This window comes from Macrobrachium rosenbergii, chromosome 12 (genome assembly GCF_040412425.1).
Source record: "Macrobrachium rosenbergii isolate ZJJX-2024 chromosome 12, ASM4041242v1, whole genome shotgun sequence".
Lineage (NCBI taxonomy): Eukaryota > Metazoa > Arthropoda > Malacostraca > Decapoda > Palaemonidae > Macrobrachium > Macrobrachium rosenbergii.
In genome coordinates, this window is record NC_089752.1 from 32,056,384 (window position 1) to 32,078,883 (window position 22,500).

The following is a 22,500-nucleotide window of genomic DNA, read 5'->3' on the forward strand; positions in this document are numbered from 1 at the left end:
CACAGATGCAATGCATCTGGTTTAGATATCCTAATATTCAACATCTTGTTGTGCACTTCTCCAACCAACCATGAAGGAGGGACAAGTGGCTATATGATATCTCACTGGAGAATCTTGTTTCCTTCAGCAGGTTTATGATTAAATCTAACTTTAGCTGGCAGGTTCATGGAGGGCAGCATCCTTGCAAGATATCCTGTTTCTATTAACATAGGAAATCATGATTGATATCCTTGGATGGAGAGAGAACAACAACCTGAGGCAGGGAAATGGCTCCAACTAAGGCCTGGGGAGCAGACACATTGGATCCTATGGTAGGTAGTCTGTGGGCAGAGGACAATCAGAAACATATCAGATTCCTAGAGCTACAGTTGTTTTTGTAGGCCTGCCACTTTAAATGGGCAGGGAAAACACAAAATTATGGTAATCCCAAGGTTCATTCCAGGTCACAGAATGTTATTGCAGATTTATCAAGCAGAAGATGTCGGATTCTCCCATGAGAATGGTCCCTCAGTGCAGACATGCAAGGCGATATGGTAACGTGTTTGCAAGATTCCTAAGCCACATGCTACACTTGTGTTACCTCCCACAACTAGAGACCAAGCAGCTGGACCAAGGACATGATGTCCTCTGGGACTTGGTCTTTAATGTTTGTAAGTCCCATATCCAATGAAGAAATACTGAATACTGAAGCAGCCCTATTTCCGTAGATTCCATGACAAACTGGATCCCTAGAGAGAGAGAGAGAGAGAGAGAGAGAGAGAGAGAGTCACCTACCTCACTCTTATCAACTTTCCCCTTTCTTTGACACTTGCAGTACTTGAAAACCCATCAGTCCTTCATTGTCAGTGAATACTTTAGTTGGTTGACCATGATTCTTGTACTTGGTACAAAGCATTGCTTTTGCTTGTCAGACCCTTGACATCAGCATCCTTCAATACCCCACTCGACACCAAACCTCTGACTAAGCCCTTACTTGAAAAGCAATTATATTCTGGATCTCAAATCCTCTTCTTTCTTGTTGGAATGGAATAGCATGGCAGGGAAAAGTTTTTCATGGAATAAGACACCTTGTGGTTATTGAGTCTTGAAAAACTTTACCATATAGGAAGTTCCACCCACCTTTCAGCCCTCAAGCTTGCTTCGTTTTCCTTTCTTGGAAAAGTTTGCATTGAGTGGAGATGTCAGAAGCATGATTGAGCTTGGACAGTGGTAATCTTGTGATCTAGCGTGGCATGAGTCCAATGTGACGGGGAAAATATTGCATTACATCCAGTTTGGAGGAAGAGTCCACTTTACCCCATGAAAATTTTGGTTTGTTCAGTAAGTTGTTCCATAACATTTTTCAGCTTGTTCTCTTGAGATTTAAGCATATTTCTCTGTCTCTGTATGTATTATTCACCCTTGTTCATTTTCCCTTATCTAAAAACCTTGGTTTCATATGATTATTTTTATTTTTAGGACAATGCTCTTATAGGTGTTTTGTAGAAAAAGTGGTTCGTTAGTTCAGTAGTCTTTAAGAAAACCAGAGTAGAAAGGTTAAAACTGCGTCTTCCAGAATTAGTGATGTTAATGAGAGAGTAAGTCTTTACCTTAGAAGTAAACATAAGTCATCTACAGGAATGGTGTTCAGAGTGGTAACAAGAAGTTTGCAGTGAAAATAAGTTGTAAATAATGAAGCTGACACTTCGAGACTGAAGATGAGTTGGAAATAGCTTATGTGAATAATATAGAATTACCCAAACCAAGGCACATGGATGCCTCTGATCTCACCCATCCCAGGGATTTAGAGGGAACATATGAGGTTATTGATGTTGGTGGTGAAGATGATCTTGTATTTGATCAGGATGGAATAGAAGATGCAGCTAAAAGTGGATCTGGGTGGAATAGAAGATGCAGCTGAAGGTGGAGCTGGATGGAATAGAAACTGCAACTGAAAGTGGAATGCCTGAGAATTCTTACTTGGCTTCCTGTCTTTCACCTTATATTGAACTTGAACTTTAGTGACTGGAATAACTACAGAAATGCCTTCTTATGTACCTGTTTCAGCTTTTCATTTAGTGCCTGCATCTATAATTGCAGGGGCAGAAACATGTGCAGCTAGTACAGACTAATATCACTTTGTCTTGATCAGATTGTAAAGTAGTGGGAAGTTCTCGAAAGAGAAATGGGCTTATCTGGAGATGATGGTGAAGAAGAGTGAAGAAAAAGACCTAGCTACATTTCAGCCTTGGTCACACTTTGAACTAATATTTCATTACGTAAATACTGCAAGGAAGATTTATGATTTTTTATTGCTAAAAAAGAAAAATATTACCTTGCTTCATGCTGTGAAGAAAATTTTTGTCCTTTTATGGTTCATAAGCAAAAGAAGACAAATTAATTTTGTAATTTGTACACAGTATACAATTATGAAACATGCCAGTAGTGGGTCATAATGCCGACAGACTAAATGTCGACAGCCAAAATGTCGGTACCATGATAGTTCCTTAGTCAACGAGAGTTTGGGGGGCTGTGCCCTGTCATCCCCTAAATTGACTGTGTGGGTGCACGGGTTTACAGTAGTACACTCAGCACAGCAGTGCACACAACACAGCGGTCAACCAGACATTACATTGGCGTGCGGGTGCATGGGTTTGCAGTAGCAAACTCAAACAGCAGTCAACCGGACACACTCCAGGATGATGAATGTATGACAGACAGGTTCGGTTTCGCATCCATGATTCAAGTCTTGTGCTTGCAACTTCCCGTTGTTTTGCCTGATTCACCCGAGATCAAAAATACCTCCAAACTAACTTCTGACAACTTGTGTTTGGTTCCTTCTCAGTCAAGAAGTGGTGTCTACGAGCTCCATTTCTTTTGACTTGATGTAATTAACTCGTGAGGAGTGAGAGATGTAAGCAACAGCTGCTGCTACTGTAATTACCAGTTGATCCACAACCCGAGGAGAGTATTATGTCGATCTTAAGACTGTTTCAGGATTCTCGGTGTCCAAATAGGCACTCCTTTGATAGCAATGACACCATGGTAGCGACATGGTTAAACTATCCTCCTCCAGAGACTTTTCATTCTTAGGAACGTTGACCAGGGCGAGAGTCACCTACACTTCCTTTCTTGGGACCTAAGCACAGTTCTTTTTAGACTTTCAAGAGTTTCAAGATCCAAGATAAACACTCCTCGATGCGATAGCAACGATATACCACGGTAGTGTCATGGTCAACAAAAGGTCCTAGTGTCCTTTCGTCTGCTCTATTGCAGTGCAAGTACACAAGCAGACAGAGGAACATTCAGTGCAGTGGCCAACCATACGTCCCAAGCAAGATGGATGTCTTGACAACATTTATTGACTGAAGTCAGTAGATAAGGATGGTTGATCTTGGCACCTTGACTTTTGGATTCGTTCAACCTCTGAAGAAGCTTGATCATAGTCCTTCTTTCTCGACTTACTGAAGTTGGCACTGTTCTGTTCTGTCTTCTCACAACTTTGAGTAAAGTAAAACATCTTTCGTACCCATTTACATCTGGAAGGTTACGCCTTTCATCATTCTACATGTTTCGAAAGTGTTCAGTGAGATGGATCTTTCCACTTCTTTGGTCTTGTGGTGCCAATGACGCTATGATGTCTATGTTGCCTCCGTTAAGACTAGACTTTCAACTCATTTCTAACGATTCATTCGTTACCTTCAAGTTGGCCGAGAAACAGTGTCCAAATTGTCATTTCTCTGACTAGTGAGATGATCAGATGAGTGTACCCCACACTTCTTGGTGGACATCAGTACGTTTTGACCAGATCTTTCAAGGCCAGGGGCATCAGTCTGTCCATCACATTCAGTAAGAACCTGTCGGTCAAGTACTAGGATGGAATGTATTCATACAGATCACATTCATCTCCTTTTACCTTGGGATGTTCCCCATAGGTCCTTGGATCCTGTGGTGGATGCTCAAAAGTTGTTTAGTTCACCCAGCCCTTGAGGGACAGGTTGCATCTCACCTAAGGTGTGCGGCTGCTAGGAGAAGGTGTGTGTGGGACTGGTCTCCTCCCTTTCTCCTGTCTTTCTTCTTCCAGTGGGCAGAGGAACAGTGAACAAGCCGTCACGTGCTGGACTGGCGTGCATGCAGGCAATCTAGATGACTGAGTATCCTATCCAATTTGTCATATTAGGATTAGCAGATGCAAATCCTTCCTTCTCTCTAGCAAGGGGAGAGAGGAATTGACTATAAGCGAACTAGTTGGTTATTCTTAGTTTTATAGTCTCCGACAATGTGGGTTCATCCAGACCTTTTTGAATCAAGGATATTACATTCCTTTAATTCAAAATGCCCAGAAGTCTGACAATTTAACATCTCTCTTGTTCAATAGATCAGAGGTATGGTCTCCTTCCTTTGCTCTTTCATGACCAGGAAGAGAGTACCCAGGTGAGCCAAAGTACCAGTCATTTCAGAGATTTGCTCAGAATCCTCCCTCCAAAAGTAAGTTTTCCACATGTAAAGGCTGAGGGTTTGTATTCGTGTAGGAACAAATACAAATTTTTAAAGTCATTTGTATTTTTCCTAACATACAAACCTGAGGTCTTTACATAAGGGTCCACCTCTTACCACCCCAGTAGGTTCTTAGCCACGTAAAAATAAGTCTAATCCTTCGGGCCAGCCCTAGGAGAGCTGTTAACCAGCTCATTGGTCTGGTTAAACTAAGATATACTTAACTTAACCCCTCATGCTCTTACCTGGGCCAAAAGGTAAACTGCATAGAACCGAATGTTTACCGACTGGGTGGGCGGTTCTTCCCCCCTTACCATCGGTAACTGTTGCCATAACCAACCTTGCAAAAGTTTTATGGCTAGATTTCCAGCTCACAAAGTTAATCCCATATGAAAAGACTTCAGGTTCGTATGTTAGGAAAAATACAAATTACTTAAAAAAAGTTTGTCATTTAAAGCAACATGATAAGAATTCTAAAAATGATTGAAAGAACCAATACAGGCAGTCCCCGGTTAATGGCGATCTGGTTTTACGGCGCTTGTTAAGTAATGAAAATTGGAAATTTTCAGTGCTGAAAATCGCTGATGTGTGCTTATCGGCACTGATATATACCTAACAGAGGCCCCAATAACCGAAAATTTGCACTTTTTGATGCCGATAAGACCCGAAAATCGCGATTTTCAGTTAGCAGTGATTTTTGGTTATCATTACACAATCAATGGAACCCCCGCCGATAACCGGGGACTACCTGTAATGGAAAAACCAAACAACGGTGTGAATTGCAAGCCATCGCACGCAAAAATACCTGTAATGGAAAAACCATACAACTGTGTAAATTGCAAGCCATCGCACGCAAAAATCCCAGTACATTTTCGGTGTTACAGCCTTCAACAATGCTTTTCAACCTGGCATTTACTTCAGTATATTTCTTGTTCTTTCTTCCAACATTATTTCCTTGGAACACTTGCTATAGTATCATCTCCATACTCGCTTGTTCTGAACGGAGTTTTCAAAGAAGTTTTTCTTCTGTTGGATGGATAATCGTCATCCTCTTCTCGAAAGCATTATGCCAGCCCTCAAGCATGTTGTTTGTTTTTTGTAAATCATGTAATGTTCTCTCATAACATGACCATAAGTTAACTTCAAACTTTGGCTGCCTCCTTCTTCCACTCTGAAAAACGCCCAACCATGTCGTCACACAGTACTGTAGAAATACATCTGAAATATTATCTGTTTCTTCGTCAAGAGATGATGCCAAAGTGTCAGAACAATCATAATCGTTGTGTGGTGGCACAAAAGCAAGTGCTTGAAGTGTTTTTATGATCATTGTATTCTCAGCATTTGAGTACCAACACTGCAAACCCAATCCTCCTTGTACTTTTCACCAGAGGCACTGTCCAGAATGAAAAAACCATCCATAAACTTCAGCATCTGGGAAACACTTTCATGCAATTGATGGTTGAACGTTCAAAGTCTAGCGATACTCAAACTGGATGCAAGTTATGACTTATAAGCCAGCTGAATATTATATCATATGTATTCTCATTTTTGTGAGTTGTAACACAATACAGGCAGTCTCCGGTTATCGGCGGCCTTGGTTACTGGCGATCCGGTTTTACGGCGCTTGTCTAGTGACGACGATAACTGGATTTTCGGCACCGATGTGTGACAATCCCCAGTTATCGGCGCTGATCCACAGTTACCAGAGCTGATCCCCACTTATTGGCAGTGCCAATCCCCAGTTATTGGTGCCGATAACCAGGGTTCGGCGCTGTTATCGCCGATTTTCGTTTATCGTCAATTTTCGGTTATCGTCACGCTGTCTGGAATGGAACCCCGCTGATAACCGTGGACTGCCTGTACATAGAGGAGGAGTCTTGTTTTCCTGTATCATGACGTGTACTGTGTCAAGCTGTTTTCCTATTGGAGCACAGTCAAAGTTGCCATCACAAAACCATCTGTTTTCTTTAAGAAGCTGAAGATCACTTGAGGTAGAATAACTATTCACTTCTACACAGCTGTACTGTAAAAAAAATTTTCACCTCTCGTTGTAACTGTTAAATTTTCGTTACTAGCCACAGAATTACGTGATCTTTTTATAGTATGTGCAAGTTTTTCGTACATTTGTTTACTATTGAAGTAGAGAAGAACCCTAAAAGAGTTCAGAGGTCTGGTTAAACAAATCATTTATAACTAACTAACTTTCCTAGCCGGAGAAGAACCCTAAAAAAGTTCAGAGGTCTGGTTAAACAAATCATTTATAACTAACTATTGAAGTAATTTCTTCTGTTTTTCAAGCATTTACTTTCAACTCTTCTTTGACCTTGAGCACTTCTTTTCGCATTAAATCTGGAGGATGGCAGTGTTCTTGAGTTAAAGATGATGATATATACTTCACCATTGCTAATTAGCCTTCCACTGCAATGTCCTTGTTTTTCACTTTTCCAATAGGTGTTTTCTTCTTTTTCTTTATCAACAACGTAAATGTATCTTTCGTGAACAAGCCTCTTGCTCCCTTGTTGGTTTTGATAACGCCATTTTTATGTATAAGCCTTTTCTGAAAATAAAACTAATACCTAAGTCTGATGTCTAAGAAAGAAAAGGATGAAACAAGCTTTGAACGTACTGCTTGAAGTAAATAAAAGTAACAAATTGTTTGGGCCGTTAACGGGGTAATTTAAATACAGACAGACTAGTAGTCATTTAAACTTTGTATCAATTGTAGTCATTTAAACTTTATAAGGGTCCTTTTCTAAAATTTCATTTGAATGATTTTACATTTGTCTAGCCTATTATGAAAAGTAGCAAATTGTGCAAAATTTACAGCAAATATTTACATGATTTTAATTTCTTTGGTACACTGACGTGTAAAAAGTAACGACTGTTGACATTTTATCTATTGACATTTAGTCCATTGATATTTAAACTGTCAACATTTTGTATGTTGACATTTTGTCTGCATACCAACATACCTAATATAAAATCTTACTTCAAGAATGAAAAATTAGGGCTAGTGTCCTTATCTCCTCAATTGGTGGTGTGGGTGCACAGGTTTGCAGTAGCATACTGAGCACAGCTGTCAACCAGACACATTCCAGGGAAGGTGGATGTATGACAGACGAGTTCAGTCATTAGGGTCGGTGTTAGCGACAATTGGTCTTGACACCTCGACGTTTTGAAGAATTGTTCGGTCTAAGAAGACGGTTGGGTTAGTCCTTCAATCTTGAAACACCGAAGCCGTTACTGTTCGGCTCTCTCTTTATGGACCTTGGGCATAACAGCCATCGACCATACCACATTGAAAACACCGCTTCTTGTTTGGTCAGCGAAGTTTAGCAACGTTTGGGTCTGGTCAGTACTTGGGTAGGTGACCTCCTGGGAACACTGGATGCTGTTGACGTCTAGAAGTCTTTCTCATCCATAGTGAGAAACGTTGGGGTTAGTCAGTACAGGCAGTCCTCGCTTATTGGCGGCATCGGTTAATGGCGTTTTGGTTTTATGACGCTTGGCTAACAATGTTGTTAACCAGATTTTCGGCACTGGTAAGTGATTTTTGGTATTGGTAAGCGGTTTATCGCCGTTGGCAAGCGGTGTATTAGTGTCGGTAAGCAGTTTATTGGACCCAGTAACCGGTTAACAGTTCTGTTAAGCAGTTTATCTGCGCTTAAGGCTTCATAGAAGCCATTTATTACCATAATTATTGTGATGTTCCAGTTAACGATGATTTTCAGTTATTGGCGCTCGGCCGGAAATGGAACCCATGCTGTTAACTGGGGACTGCTTGTACTTGGATAACTGACCTCCTAGGAACTCTAGATGCTGTTGGCGTTTAGGAGACGGTTTTCACACCCATGATTCAGGTCTTGGGCTTATGACTTCCCATCGTTCTGCCTGATTTGGGTGATCAAGTGTATGAGCATTCCATTTCTAAGGACCCTAAAGGCTACCAAGTGCCAGAAAGCCTTTTGTGTTACCACTCCAAACTAAGTGCTGATAATTTGTTTTCGATTCCGGCTTGGCCAAGAAGTGGTGTCTAGGAGCTCCATTTCTTTTGACTTTATGTATGATCAAACAGACGTACTCCACAGCTGACATGGTGGACAACAGTATGTTCCAGGTGAGATTTCTTAAGGTCAGGGGTATTGGTCTGCCCCTAGCATTCAGGAAGAACCTGTCGGACAGGTACTAAGGACAGGAATGCGGTCACAGCAGACCACATTCGCCTCGTTTTACCCTCAGGATGTTGCCCATAGATCCTTGGACTCTTTCATTGATTGTATGGTGGCTGCTCAGCAGTCATGTAGATCACCCAGCTCTTGAGGACAGGTAGCATCTGGCTTAAGGTGTACGGCTGCAAAAGAGGGGGGTTATGTGTGTGTGTGTGTAGAACTGGCCTCCTACCTTCTCTTTTATACCCTTCTAAGGAACGGTTAGCAAATTGTCATGCTGGACGGGCGTGTATGCAGGTGTTAAAGATGACTGAGTATCCTGTCTGTAATCTAGCTCTTTTTGGATTAATAGGTGCAACTCCTACCCTCTCTAGCAAGTGGAGCGAGGGACTGACAATGAACACCCGTTGGTTATCTTCAGCTTTTTTGTCCCTGACAATATGGGTTCATTCAAGACTATCTTCGAATCACTGTTATTACCTTCCGTTTATTTGAAGGCCCAGAAGTCTGGCAGTTGAACACCACACATATTCAGCAGATCAGAGGCATGGGTCCCCTTCCTTTGATCTTACATGACCAGGAAAGAGGCCCCAGGTGAGGCAAACTACCAGTCAGTTCAGAGATTTGCTCAAGAGTCCTCCCACCGAGGATTAAGTCTCCCCTATGTAAAGATGAGGGTTTGTATGTGTGTAGGAGCAAATGACAAATTTTTTAAGTAATTTGTATTTTTCCTGACATACAAACCTGAGGTCTTTACATAATTGGCCCACCTATAGCCACCCTCATCCTGCTTCCTGGGCCAAAATGTGAAGTGAATGCATACCAACTGGATACAGGGGATTCCTCCCCTTCTGTCGGTAGCCAACTACCAATATCCTCCATGATTTAAGTTAAACAGCTGGCTCCAGCTTGTGCTGAAAGTAAATCCCCGTATGTAAAGACCTCAGGTTTGTATGTTAGGAAAAATACAAATTATTTAAAAATTAGTCATTTTTTTTCACAGATTACACTCTTGTATGCTATTTTATGGCATGCACTGGATGAGTACCAGTACTGTACATGAAATATTTCATTATATATACAAGAGTTGGGGTGTATGGTGTTGGAGAGACATCAGTTTATAAGAGATATATGTAGTAGTAATGGTTTTGTGGAACAAAAAATTAATTTTAAACTACTACCTGGTCCAAAGCCCAGGTGGTTATACATTGGCAGTGGCTTGTGTGTTTTTCTTGTTTACTTTAATGTTTTTGATTACCTTTAATAAATGAAATAACTTTACCTCTTGCAATTTATTCTCTGATCTATTCCTTGTAAGTCTGTTATTTATGAGACTGTCTTAAGTCTAATGAACAAACATTTGGAAAACATTCATTTTGTTGTTTTAAATAGTTACCAAGTTTCATAATACCAAGAAACTCATGTTTTTCTTTGATCATGCGTGTCCTTTGACCCATAAATAATTTTGCAGAATTCAGAAATGGTTGGCTGATAAAGACCCCAACAAAATCCTTTGCTGTCTATGCGGCAACAGCAACGGAGAAAGCGGAATGGATGGCACACATCAACAAATGTGTTACAGACTTACTTCGTAAAAGTAAGTTATGTTTTTTATATGAAAGTAACAGTTTTATTCCCCTTTTTATTATTTTGTGTACTTAGAAATGTGGTGCTCAGTAGTTTTGTTTTCTGTCTTTGCTCTCCTCCAACTTTGCTGTTCAACCTCATAAAGTTTCTTTCCAAAATTTTCCTATGATTTAAGGATGATTGCATCAAGTCATCCCAATTGAGCATTTGAAAATTAAGACTGATCTGGTTGAACTGTATGAGTAAAAGTTTAATGAAATTTATACCAAATTTATATCTTGCGAAACCAGGAGAGCTGAAAAGTTTTCAAAAAATATATATTAGCTTTGAACATTTGTTACTTATGTACAGTATGCAACATTCTTGAGTATGGGTTGACACAGCAGGGAAGAGAAAATGTCAAAAAGCAGTCTTATCATGTGTGTAATTATGATATAATTTTCCCATGAAATTTTCATTTTAATATTGAAATAAAAGGCAGTCAGATCTTTAACCATTCAGTTTTAGTATGTGGTCTTTTTCTGGAAGTCTTGAATCTGTGGTTAAATCATAAATGCCAGTTTATCTGCCATATTCATTACTTCTGCGATTGATTACTTTCTTATGGTTTGTCATAATGTTAAATGAAGCGTCTAGTTAAGTATGCAAAAATTAAATCTCAGATACAAACTTGTCCTGTATGTCTTTGTCTTAGTCATGGTTGGAGCAGAACCTTTTTAACTAAAAGATTTTTTAAGACTGAAATGCTTGGTCAGCAGTTTAATGTGTAGTAATTATATGTAGGTTTGAACTTCATTTTTATTTTTTTGCATATCCTATAATTGGAAGTAAATATTCACTTAATTCACATCATGAGTCTTGATGAACGATGTAATAGTAGCTTGTTAAGAAGTTGGTTTTAGAATGCAGTTTTATTTAAATATTATGACATGTAACATAACATCTTGTAGCTAAGTAATGTAAGTCAGTGTTGAAATATGAATTTTTACATTAGAGAATAGAAATAACATTAAAATTTTTGTTCAGAATAAGTGCATTGAAATATAGACCATTCCTGAGATCTCAGCTTGGGATTCAAATCCAAATAATTGATGTTTTCTATGAAGAGATTTCATGGTGAAATACTTTTAATGATATCCAGAGTTTGGATAACTAAAAGTTATTATACCTGGTGAAACAATGTACTTTTGCTCATTTTCTCTAGGTGGTAAAAAAGCAGCAGAGACTCATGCTGCTGTGTGGGTGCCTGATAATGAGACACAAGTTTGCATGCATTGTAAAAAGTCACAGTTTACTCTGATCAATAGACGGGTAAGTTGACAAATATCCATTTCTTCCTTCTGTATTCTCTAGCAATAAAACATTGCTGTGTATTATTACAGATAATTCCATTTTATTTATATGCTAAAACCTGGAGGAACAAAACTGCTCTAGACCTTTCAAATTTATCAAATTACCTGATGTAACAACAGGAAGGTGTCCACCCCCCCTCTCTCTCTCTCTCTCTCTCTCTCTCTCTCTCTCTCTCTCTCTCTCTCTCATATAATTGTAAGCAAACATACTAACATACTGTTGTAATTTTGTTATACTTATAGTTTTAATTTTTATTAGCATTCAAACAATTGTACCTTGGAAGCCCCCACTTTTACTCTGTCTACAAATTTATTGAATGTAGAGCTCTTCCAGAGCATTTGTGGGAGGTTTGAGTTTATTAATATATTTTATTTATTCTTGCCTGTGTGAACCATTCTCCCTGAATATATCTGCATCTTTTGTTTTCTTGTAACTGTTGCATTAAGGCGCATACGCATACTTTATAAATTTAGGAAATATAACCTTTTTCTTTTCAAGATCTTGCCTCAACTTTGATATTTTATTTTTATTTTTACAGCATCATTGTCGCAAGTGTGGTAGGGTTGTGTGTGGGCCTTGCTCAAGTAAAAAGGTAATTCTGTCCCATCAGAGCAACAAACCTTTGCGTGTGTGCCTCACATGTCATGATGAACTATCATCGGCCCAATCTAGCACTGGTGGAGTCACACCCAATATCACAAGTGAGTATGAAGTGAAGCCCACCATTCATGGGTTGCTTTAACTGGAGGATCAGGAGCAAATACTGTTTGGGTGCTTTACTTTATGCATGCATTAAGGATCACAAAACATCATACTTAGCTCTGTAATGTAGTGCCATAGTTTGCTTAGAAGTTGTTTCTTTTGCATGACTCTCAGTGCTTACAGGGGTTTTAGTATCATGGTAATCATTCTTTTCCTCATTATCACCACTTGCGTTTACCAGTTGAGACATGTTTTTTAGCCATTTTTTGTACAATAAACATTTTATTTCATCTAGCATCATTCAGTAGTCCAAGACTGAAGCAACATTCACTGAATTCACAAGTAAAAATACCCAATTAAAATTTTCTAGTTGTGGACAATATGACTAAAGGTTACCGTATATTTTCATGTATAAGACGACCTTTAGATAAGACGAGGTAAAAAATTATGACAAATTTTCATGAATTTATCTCATATCTTTAGTATAAGACGACTGCTAAATTACAAAACCATCTTTATATAGGCTAGCTTTTGCAACAACAGGTAGCTTATGAAATATTGATTATGTAAAGATGGTGTTATTACAAATGCTGTTTTACTTACTGTATCCTTAGAAATTCAAAATACTGTACAATATATATACTCGCGTGTCATGCGACTTTTGAAGACCTAATTTTAGAGCTAATTTTAAGGGGGTCGCATCATACATGAAATATAGAATTAGCATATGTAATATTCACACATTAGTATCGTATTATAAAATACAAAAATAACGAATATGCATCTTTTCCATGGATATTTTAACAAGTTACACTTTACTTCACTGTATCCAGTAATATTGTATGTATTTGCATATTACTAATTGTATTATAAAATACGAACATTGCATTGTTTAAGTTTTCATGAATGTGGACAACGATACCTTCTGGGAATTTTTGTTTCGGCATCAATTCAATTTTTGTTTAAAGATAACCATGGGGGAAGGTTTCATCCCATTTGCCATACACTTTAAAACAACAGTAAAATGTGTTCTTTCATGCCCAGTAGTTTTGATTATAATACTTTTCCAACTAATATTATTTATGGTCAAGTTTTTCGATCTAATATTATTTATGGTCGAGTTTCATGGCATATCGAAGTTTATGAGTTTCATTCATGTTGCCGTCGCACAATAATTTATAGTCATTAGTGCTTGAACATAGTTTCTTCTCTCAGCTTTAGCTACAAGTTGCAGCTTAAATTTAGCAGTATATTTCCTTGCGATCTTTTCTCCAAAGTGAATGAGGATATATAATGTAAAATATATATCAGTCCTATTCTACTTGAACATCATTTGTAACATAACTACAATAATTGTTTACTATTGTACGATGGTTGAAATGCAAGCAAAACAGTTGTTGCTATCCTATTCGGTTGTTCATAGCCACTGCCCAGACCATGTTCATAGCAAAACAGTTGTTTCTCGTTCGATTGTTTATAGCTGTACTCATTTACTCAATGAATATAACGTAACTAACGATACATTTATCATTCGCTTTTACTTTTTTTACTTTTTTAACTAGAAGATGGGATAAAGAGATTGAGTAAAAAAGGTTAGTCCATAGTAATTTGATCTCTGAAAAAGGAACTTGCATAATACACAAGATACATGATGAAGTAATTTTTTATGGGCGAAAATTCACGGGTCACACGATGTGCAAGATCGCTTGTTAATGAGTACATGCGGTAAACAAAATAACAAAGTCGATTCTATATGATGTTTTTCCTATACACGTCTCCTAAAAGGAAAACCATTGTTTTATTTGCGTTTCATCGCCAGTCATAAGCAACCCCTAACAACAATGCGATAAAGTATGATAATTATTGTACATAACTATCGTTCGTATGACTGAATTGCTCTAAACAGTACAAACAGCCTGAATTTTCAATGAAAAGTGAATGCTGTACAGTATTATGTAATCCTAAATGTTATTACTACCATAATTACACTACGTTACTGAACAATAAAGGTTGCTGTGAGCACAACCATAACTCGATATTTACATTCTGTCAGCTGGCTTTGCATAGATAAAATTGATTTCATTGATATGGAATTATTCCTCGAATGGGCTATTTATTATGAAGATATGCCAATAATATTAACTTTTTTACCAGCTTATTTCATAATGTGAATCTTTTCACATATATTGGTGGTTATTGCACCAAGGCAGAGGCTAGCCTACTGATAAACATTACTTAGAATTCAAGGTTTGATTTTTAGAATGGTAGTATAAGACGACCTCCAATTTTTAGGGGTGAATTTTATGATTTAAAGGTCGTCTTATACGCAGAAATATACGGTATTTGTGGAATTAAAGTAAGGGTTGTGTAGTTGGTAGTGTTATTTTGTGGTAACTTTGATTATTAAAAGAATTTTAGGTCATGCACTATAGGATTGGATAAATTGGGAAGATCTAGTATTAAATGTGAAATTTTATTAAGCCACAACGGAGATATTTAAACATGACTGAAGTAAGTGTTTACGTTTTCAATTGCAGTGTGGGTTTCAAGTTATTGCTGCCATATTACACTTCTTATCTTCCCAAGAAAATGTGGAGTTGAACAGCTCCATTATGCTTTAATCACTTTATCTGCATTCGTGTGCTTAGCAGCCAATGTTTTATCAGTAGCACATATTTTGTATGAAATTGCAAAACAAAAAGTATTTCACTGTAATCTGGAGGTATTTTGCACTCCTAAGGCAGAATAAATTACTTGAGATAAAATTGCAGATGTCAGTAGAGAGAATCTGCAAAATTTAGGAAGATTAAAGGCAAGTTAGTATATGGCAAGAAAATAATTTTGTTAGATGACGTTATCGTACCAGAATAAAAGAGTATATATTCTTAAGGTAGAAAACTTCTAAGGGATGATTTTATTTTAGCATCACTGGGAAATATCTTTATTTTACGCTGTTAGGATATTATACTATACTGCTTTTTCATTAGAAGCAATGCTATGCATTAGTAGTGCTTTGCCTTTGAGATCCATTTTTTCCATATTTTTAATGTTCATTGTTGCTTTAATGAACTGTCATGTGGTCTGCAGTGGCGGGAAGGATGGTGGACATCTATGCTCTGAGTGATGACGAGGCTTTCAGCAATATTTATGGTGAGGATGCCGACAATGTTGTTGAGGTTCTGGGTCCTATGCCACCCCCTCGACATGCCCGTAAGGTTAAAAATAAGGAATCAAGCAGTAACAATAAGGAGCCTCTAAATGTAGATCTTGATGACGGTGGCCTATTTGGTGAGCCGTCCAATGACGCGGAGGACGAAGCACCTCCTCCAACACTTTGGTGGGATGATATTGGTAGGGGTTGACATAGTCCTTGAAAGGACCAGCTTTTTACTGGTTTTTATTTTTGTCTTTGAATCAGCTTTTGTTAACCCTGTCCATAAGTGATTCACCCTTGACTTTGTGATGGTGAATGTCTTTGGTTGGGGTTGATTTTTAATTCCATATTGGTAATATACAGTACTTCTGTATAGATAAGTAATGTGCTGTTGTATGGTTGTTCAAAATTTTGTTTCACTGGTAGCTTTCATGTGGTTGTATTTTGTAATGTAGACAGCCTTATGTTTTGCAGTACAGAGTAGAGGATTAAACTGGAATATGATGCAGTTTTTGTGTATTTGTTCTTGGTTTTCTAATGTGTGTTTAATATATACTTAAGGATGTATTGGTTGTTTTTGTTCGGTATCGTATTTTAAGTTTCAGTTGTTTGAATGGCTGATGATTTAAGCATTATTACTTGTACCTATCTACTACCCAATACTTGTAGTCTTCTTTTTCATGTCCTTTTAGTCAAATTAGAAATAGTAGGCCTGTTGGTTGTGAAAAGAGCTGATTTTTAGGAACACATTCACACACTGAAGAAAATATAATTCAAGTGTTTTCTTTAGTCTGAGAGACTTGAATTAATTGGGGTGTTGAAAGGCTTCCTAGGGCCCAGCACTGGGCCATGGGGCTTAAGTTTTATATTTCGTTCTCTTATAGGACCTTTAGATTTAGAGATCGTTCTTGATTACATTGATAATTTTGATTGGAAATCAATGATGTACTTAACCTATTGAGTGCATATTAATTATGAAAAAGCAAAATTTCTCCTAGCATTATTCTCCAGAAAATACTTGCTGATATTGTGTGAAGTAACCATAATTTTTTTTCAAACAATACAATAGAAAATGAGATTTAGTAAGCAACTCTCATATTCCTTGCCTATAAGAATCCTTTTGAGATAACATTTGAAAGTCAGGATAGCCTGAGCTATCACTTTCAACCCACTGGTTAATCAAAAGAATTCTTTGCTAAGTCTTATGCTTTGTGATGATATTTTTCTGTTCTTCAGAAAGAAATTAGTTAGCAGCCAAAATTCAGTGAACTTTGGCAATGAAAGTTAGTTAGCATTTCATCAGGAGAATTTTATTTTTTGCTACTGCTTATAAATGAGAAGGCTTCTGTTTGTATGTGATGTTTGATTTGATGTATGTGATTTTTTTGTTTGATTTGTATAGCACCAGCAGGGCTAGCCATTTTCTCCTAAGAATCTCTTTTTGTTTTTGCTTACATTATGCTTGCCTTTGTAATTTGAAGTCGATATCCTGCATGTGTTATTTAGCCTGTGGAGCTTCTTTCCTTTCATGATTGGATTTACTTGTGGCTTTTATGTATAAAAGTAAGTTACAGATGTTAATTTGATATCAGTATTTATTTAAAATCATTCAGTTGAGAATTCTGAAGGTTTTTTTAGTAATAAACTCAAAAGAAATGAGTGAATTAAATAAAGATGAATATTGTGTGATAATAGTGTAAAGTTTAGTACAACACAAGAGGTTATAACAAAAATAATTAAGGAAATTTTGAAAAGTTGTGACAAGAGACGGCATGGGGAAGATGTTACAAATGATGAGGTGGAAGAGATGTGGTGTTCATTTGCTGTGAAATAGGCTGAGATTTCAAAGATAGAGATGGTTTGGATATGTGACTTGAAGGGATTGGGAACAGGTGGTCGAAAAAGCATTAGATGGGCACTAGGAGAACAAAGACTTGTAAGGAGGCTCAGGAATGAAGTTAGCACCTCATTTTCTTACTGGAGGCCAGTGCATCAGGCCTCTTAAAACCTCAGCACATATGCAGCAGAAGCCTTTGGATGCAGTGAGGGCTTTTTTCCCAGTCTGTATCCCAGTCATGCAGTGTGGATAGATGACTCAGATATGGTAGACATTCAAATAAGATTAATGCAAGATACTGAGAGTGGACAGAACTCATTGCATGGCTAACTCTGTGAATTGAAAAACAGGCAAAAGAATGCTTATGATGATGATGATGAATGCTGTAGAGTACTGTAAATGTATCTGCTAATATGTTTAAGTTCTTAAATTGCATGGTTTATTTAGAAAATTATCCAGTTTTATTGATAAGTAGGAGAGCTCGTAAATGCCAACTTTATTACCATGAAAATTTTTTATCAACCAAAAATCTAAAGGGAAAATTGTAGAGCTGCAATTATGCTATTTCCAAGTAAGAATTGATTTCTAATGGGTAATGGCACATTTTTAGTAGATGTGGGTTTATGTGTAGTAACATCAAGTCTCAAAGGTTTTGCATTTTGGTGTCAATGCATCACTGCTATTATTGAAGGTATTAGGTATCAAATTCTGCAATACAGAAAGTCCTCTGGTTACATATTGCTTTAGTCATATTAAACTAATTTATAGCATAAATATTTTTTATGAATAGTGTATCCCAGGTTCAGACAGACACCTCATTGAAATATAATGTTCATAGCACAGACCAAACCCCATGGGAGTGGATTTTCTGTCTAACTGTAAATGGTTTTACATTGTCTATGAGAAATGTATAATTTGTTTCTGTAACTTGAATGCATTTCATATTTTTTAATAGCTGGAGTTTGATCAAATTAATGAATGAATACAATATAGTGTAGCATACTTCATTACTTGTGTTTCATAATTGTGAAGATAATTTCTTTACCAATGTGCATATCTTTAGTGGTGTGATTACATTGGTAGACAATAATAATGATCTATTTATGCATAGTGATTAAACAGTTTAATTTAGATTTGCTTGATATCGTCATTCATTGACAAAATTTGAGGGATATACTTTAACTGTTTTGAAAATGTTAGTTATTTTGTTTTTATATATTATACATTAATTTTTTAATCCCTGTTATTAAAATGGTTTGGCCCTAATTATGTTTCCTTCCTTCACTCACTAACCAAAGCTGTTTTGCCTTAATCAGTGGCTTTACCTCTACCTTTTCTTTTTTTTTTTCCATTTACCACATGGTGGCCTCTTTCCAGCAGTGTTCCACTGAGTGTATGTGGTCCTTCTGTAAGATCCCTAACCCTGAGATTGCCCAGTTTAGTGACTTTCTTTCCTGTGATTGCCTAACCTTGGAATTCTTTTCTTCCTTCTGTTTTCTTAGAAGCACTTTGATCCCTGAAATGACAGTCCCTATTCTTCATCTTCTGCCTTGTGATTTTTTGGGGCCTGATCAGAAAAAAGGCATAGGTTGCCAATCCTAGTGGTCTCAGCATTAAAAAAAAAATACAAAATACAACCAGGTATTTAATTTTTGAGCACAGACCAGGGTCTGGACCAGGCAGATGAGACTGTAGAAAACTCATCAGATGTCTTAACTCCAAAAAGGAAAATCCCACATCAAATTTGTGTGATGATTGTCATCCTCTATTTTTTGGGATTGGATGTCTAGATTCTATGGATGGATGGGCTTACACCTTATTTCCTGGTCTCTTTTAGATTTTGGGATTGGATGTCTAGATTCCGTGGATGGATGGGCTTACACCTTATTTCCTGGTCTCTCTTAGATCTTACAATACTTGTACCTGAGGTTTTTTCATGAACTGCTTCTAGGCAGAATTTTTCATATCCTTGTAACTGCTGTTACCTCCCAACAACATGAGTGGTATTTTTGCTCTTGCCATCTACTCCAGGTGGAAATTTTATTCTTTCAATGGTACCGTATTTTGACTCAAAATTGTGGGATGTGTTTATGCTTTTTAATGCATCTCATTGTTTTGTGTTTTGAATCTTCATTTACTGTAATGACCAAAAAAAAAGTAAAATGGTTATCTAAATAGTAAAGCATTTTATATAGGTTTTCGGATTATATTTTGTATCCTAATTTTTTATTGTTAAAGCCTATAAATATTATACAAGAATTTAGTTTTTTTTTATTGAAGTCTGCATATGCTTGTAAGTTGAAAATACAAGATGACTTTCTGTATTTGAATGGCATACACTTGTTTATTTTAAACCAGTGTAATTCATCTGCATGCTTAATTAAGGTAACTGTAATAATGCTCTTACTATCAGTGGTTCTAAGTAAATTGTTGGCACAGTAGACAGTTGCCAAATATGGGGCTTTTATTCACTCATCTAAAGCTGCACATGTAGTAATTTTTTCGTCATTTTTGGGTGCCTAATTGGTTGTTTTCATTTTGCAATGCTCTACTTTTAAAGATCATAAATAAAGGGTATGCATGCCTTATTCTTCCGCCTTGGGTTTTCCAGATCTGAAGGAGCCAGTGTCTGATGGTGACGAAGAAGAAGGTTAGTGCCTTAGATTATTTTTTCTTATCATTCCCTCTGCTGTGTTTTGTATCGACTCTGGTAATTCAAATGCATTTTGTGTGGTTACAGTGTATTTTTTTTTTCAAAACTGTGGCTTTTGTGGATGGATATACTAATTTGAGTATGTTGAGTGGTGAAAGTATTATCCATATAGGTATGTAGGCATAGGAATATGGGGAAAATCCGGAGGTCATGGAGAATTTTGTAACATTTTACTTCGTAGAAGCAAATCATCATAAAATATTTTAGCAGTAGAGCTCTTGGAAATAAAACATTACTTTGGCTTTGTAGTAAGGTATTTGAGGAAAGAAATGTTACTCATTTACCATTAGTTTTCCTAATTGGCATGCATTCTGATGGGATATACCAGAAGGCTAGTGACTTCACTAACATGCTCCTACAGATTGTGATGAAGAAAAAACTAGATAAAAAGAAAAATTCAAACTTAAGTCAAAGCTTTTCCAAACAAAGAAATCCATCATTTACATTAACCCAGTTCTTAGCTGCTGAAAATCCATCGCTTGATTCACAGGTTAAAAAAAAAAAAATTGTCTTCTGACTGGCTGGCAGCAGTGTGTATTGGTGCCAGTGGACCATGGGTACCAGTTACATAAGACACTCACTTTTTAATAGTCTGCCTATCGGTTAGTAACTGTTAACCAGATGTAGCTGATTTTGGTAATAATTTTATTTTTCAGCTAGATAAAAAGAAAAATTAAAACTAAGTCCATGCTAGTTTATTTTTCTTTTCAACTCAGTTTCTCTTTTACCCAAGTTCTTGCAAAACTTTTGCCTGTTTCAGTGTTCCGCATTACTAACAAGCAGTGTTTTGTTGGTAGATTTTAGTTTTGGTGTTTCTTTGTTTCCTCATCACACAGACCTCAAGAACTTCCAGGATGATAGATGGATTGGTATGTGAGAAATAAGTATCCTTCATGGGACAAGGGCAAGAAGTCCTCATTCCAAATCAACCTCTGTATGGACTCCTAAGTTTCCATCCAAAATGAGATTAGATGGAAAAAATTAAGATGGCTGAGGTTTCTAATTGGTCTCTAAACACACATTCCCTTTGGGAAGAGACTTTGTCATCCAGAATTTTCATCTACTCCCAGTTTGCCCCAGAAGTATTACAGACAATAGGAAGTGAGAGCAGGGTAGGGGTGGAGGGGGCCCATTGACCAGAAGTGGCAGATGATAGCCAACCTGAACCACTTCAATGACCCGGTACTCCATCCTGATGTTTTTCCGACCCTGTCAGAACTGCTAAAGGCATGCCCCACTAGAGGAAAGGTGGGAGCCCTTTTGACCTGGAGACCTGCTAGAAGCAGTCATTTGAATAGCAAAAGGATGGGTGGACTTTTTTGTGCTGCAAATTTCCCTATTGGTCCTGGGAAAAGCAGCTGTATGCTGATTGGGAAAGGACTCCTGGGACAAGAATAATTGATGATGCTGTGCGCTAGGTTTGTCAACCTTGCCATGAGAGGGACAGGAGCCTGTATGGTAAATCACAGCCCATGTAGCAAAGACATAAGTTTGACCCTCAGCTCTCAAACTAAGACTTCAGGAAGCAAATCTTGATCCAGCAGGTCAGAGATAAAAAAGCTCACAGAAATGAGCAGTAAACAGCAGGTTAGAGATGTCCCTGAACCCTTCCTCAGCACTATGTTCAACAGCTGACACAGTTCAAATGGACATAAGGGTGAAGATGTTAAGTTAGTTGACAGGCATGGAGGCAATGGACATATGGTGTAATTCATTTGTCCCTTAGGACATGTAGAATGAGAAGCATCCTGGCCACTAGATGCAAAGACAGATAAAGAAACAATTGTTCAATGGGAGCCATTTCATACTTGGAAGCACAATTCTGACTAACGGAGGTAAACTTGTAATAGACTCTTTTGACCTGACGAATCCTTAAAAGATGCCCTTATAGCTTGATGGGACTTCAAGATGCCTTTGTGAACCTCAGCTGACATTACTTGTGAGAGGCTGCCCCGATGTACTTGACTGCCAGTGTATTTAATGACTTAAGGGAATTTGTCAACTTTTGTGTACTGAATGACTGTAATAATTGCTCCATTGACATCATCTGTGTAATAATTGCTCCAGTGTCATCATCTGTGTATTTTGCTGTTTCGCCATACTTGACTTCCTTTATTGAATTGTAGCTTGTCCACCTACAGTCAGCACTTTTTATTTGTGAGTGTCCCCTTGTAGTGTTCATGAGTACATTTGTTATATTTTAGGGAAGGACTTGATAGTAAGAAAGTAGGTAATCCCTGGGTTACGGCTGTTGCGACCTATGGTGCTCCGCACTCACAGCACTTTTTCAAATATATTCATAAAAAAATTGGGTGCCGTAACTAGGATTACAGCACTGTAAGCCTGGATTACGGCACCGTAGCTTGCCGGCGTTATAGTGAGGTGAGAAAACCAGTTTAGGGAGCTGTAGCCACTGGAGGGTTCACTATAAGGAGGGGGGGAGAAAACTGGTTTATTACAACAGCAAAGCTTACAAACCTGTTTCTCCTCTCAGGCTTACATAAGAGAG

General features: G+C 37.6%; 1 protein-coding gene across 16 annotated transcripts in view; it reads left to right on the forward strand.

Annotated features, from left to right (window-relative positions):
- rush (rush hour) overlaps nt 1–22,500 on the forward strand; it is a 119,418-nt gene that overhangs the window by 38,513 nt on the left and 58,405 nt on the right. For 7 of the 16 annotated variants that reach the window (XM_067112132.1, XM_067112127.1, XM_067112130.1 and 4 more), the window contains exons 4-8: nt 10,117–10,242; nt 11,437–11,543; nt 12,124–12,286; nt 15,375–15,638; nt 19,890–19,928. In XM_067112132.1, the coding sequence (XP_066968233.1) occupies nt 10,117–10,242; nt 11,437–11,543; nt 12,124–12,286; nt 15,375–15,638; nt 19,890–19,928 (699 nt within the window). The remainder of the gene's footprint in view (nt 1–10,116; nt 10,243–11,436; nt 11,544–12,123; nt 12,287–15,374; nt 15,639–19,889; nt 19,929–22,500) is intronic. The other 9 variants (XM_067112141.1, XM_067112137.1, XM_067112138.1 and 6 more) reach the window with 3 other exon arrangements.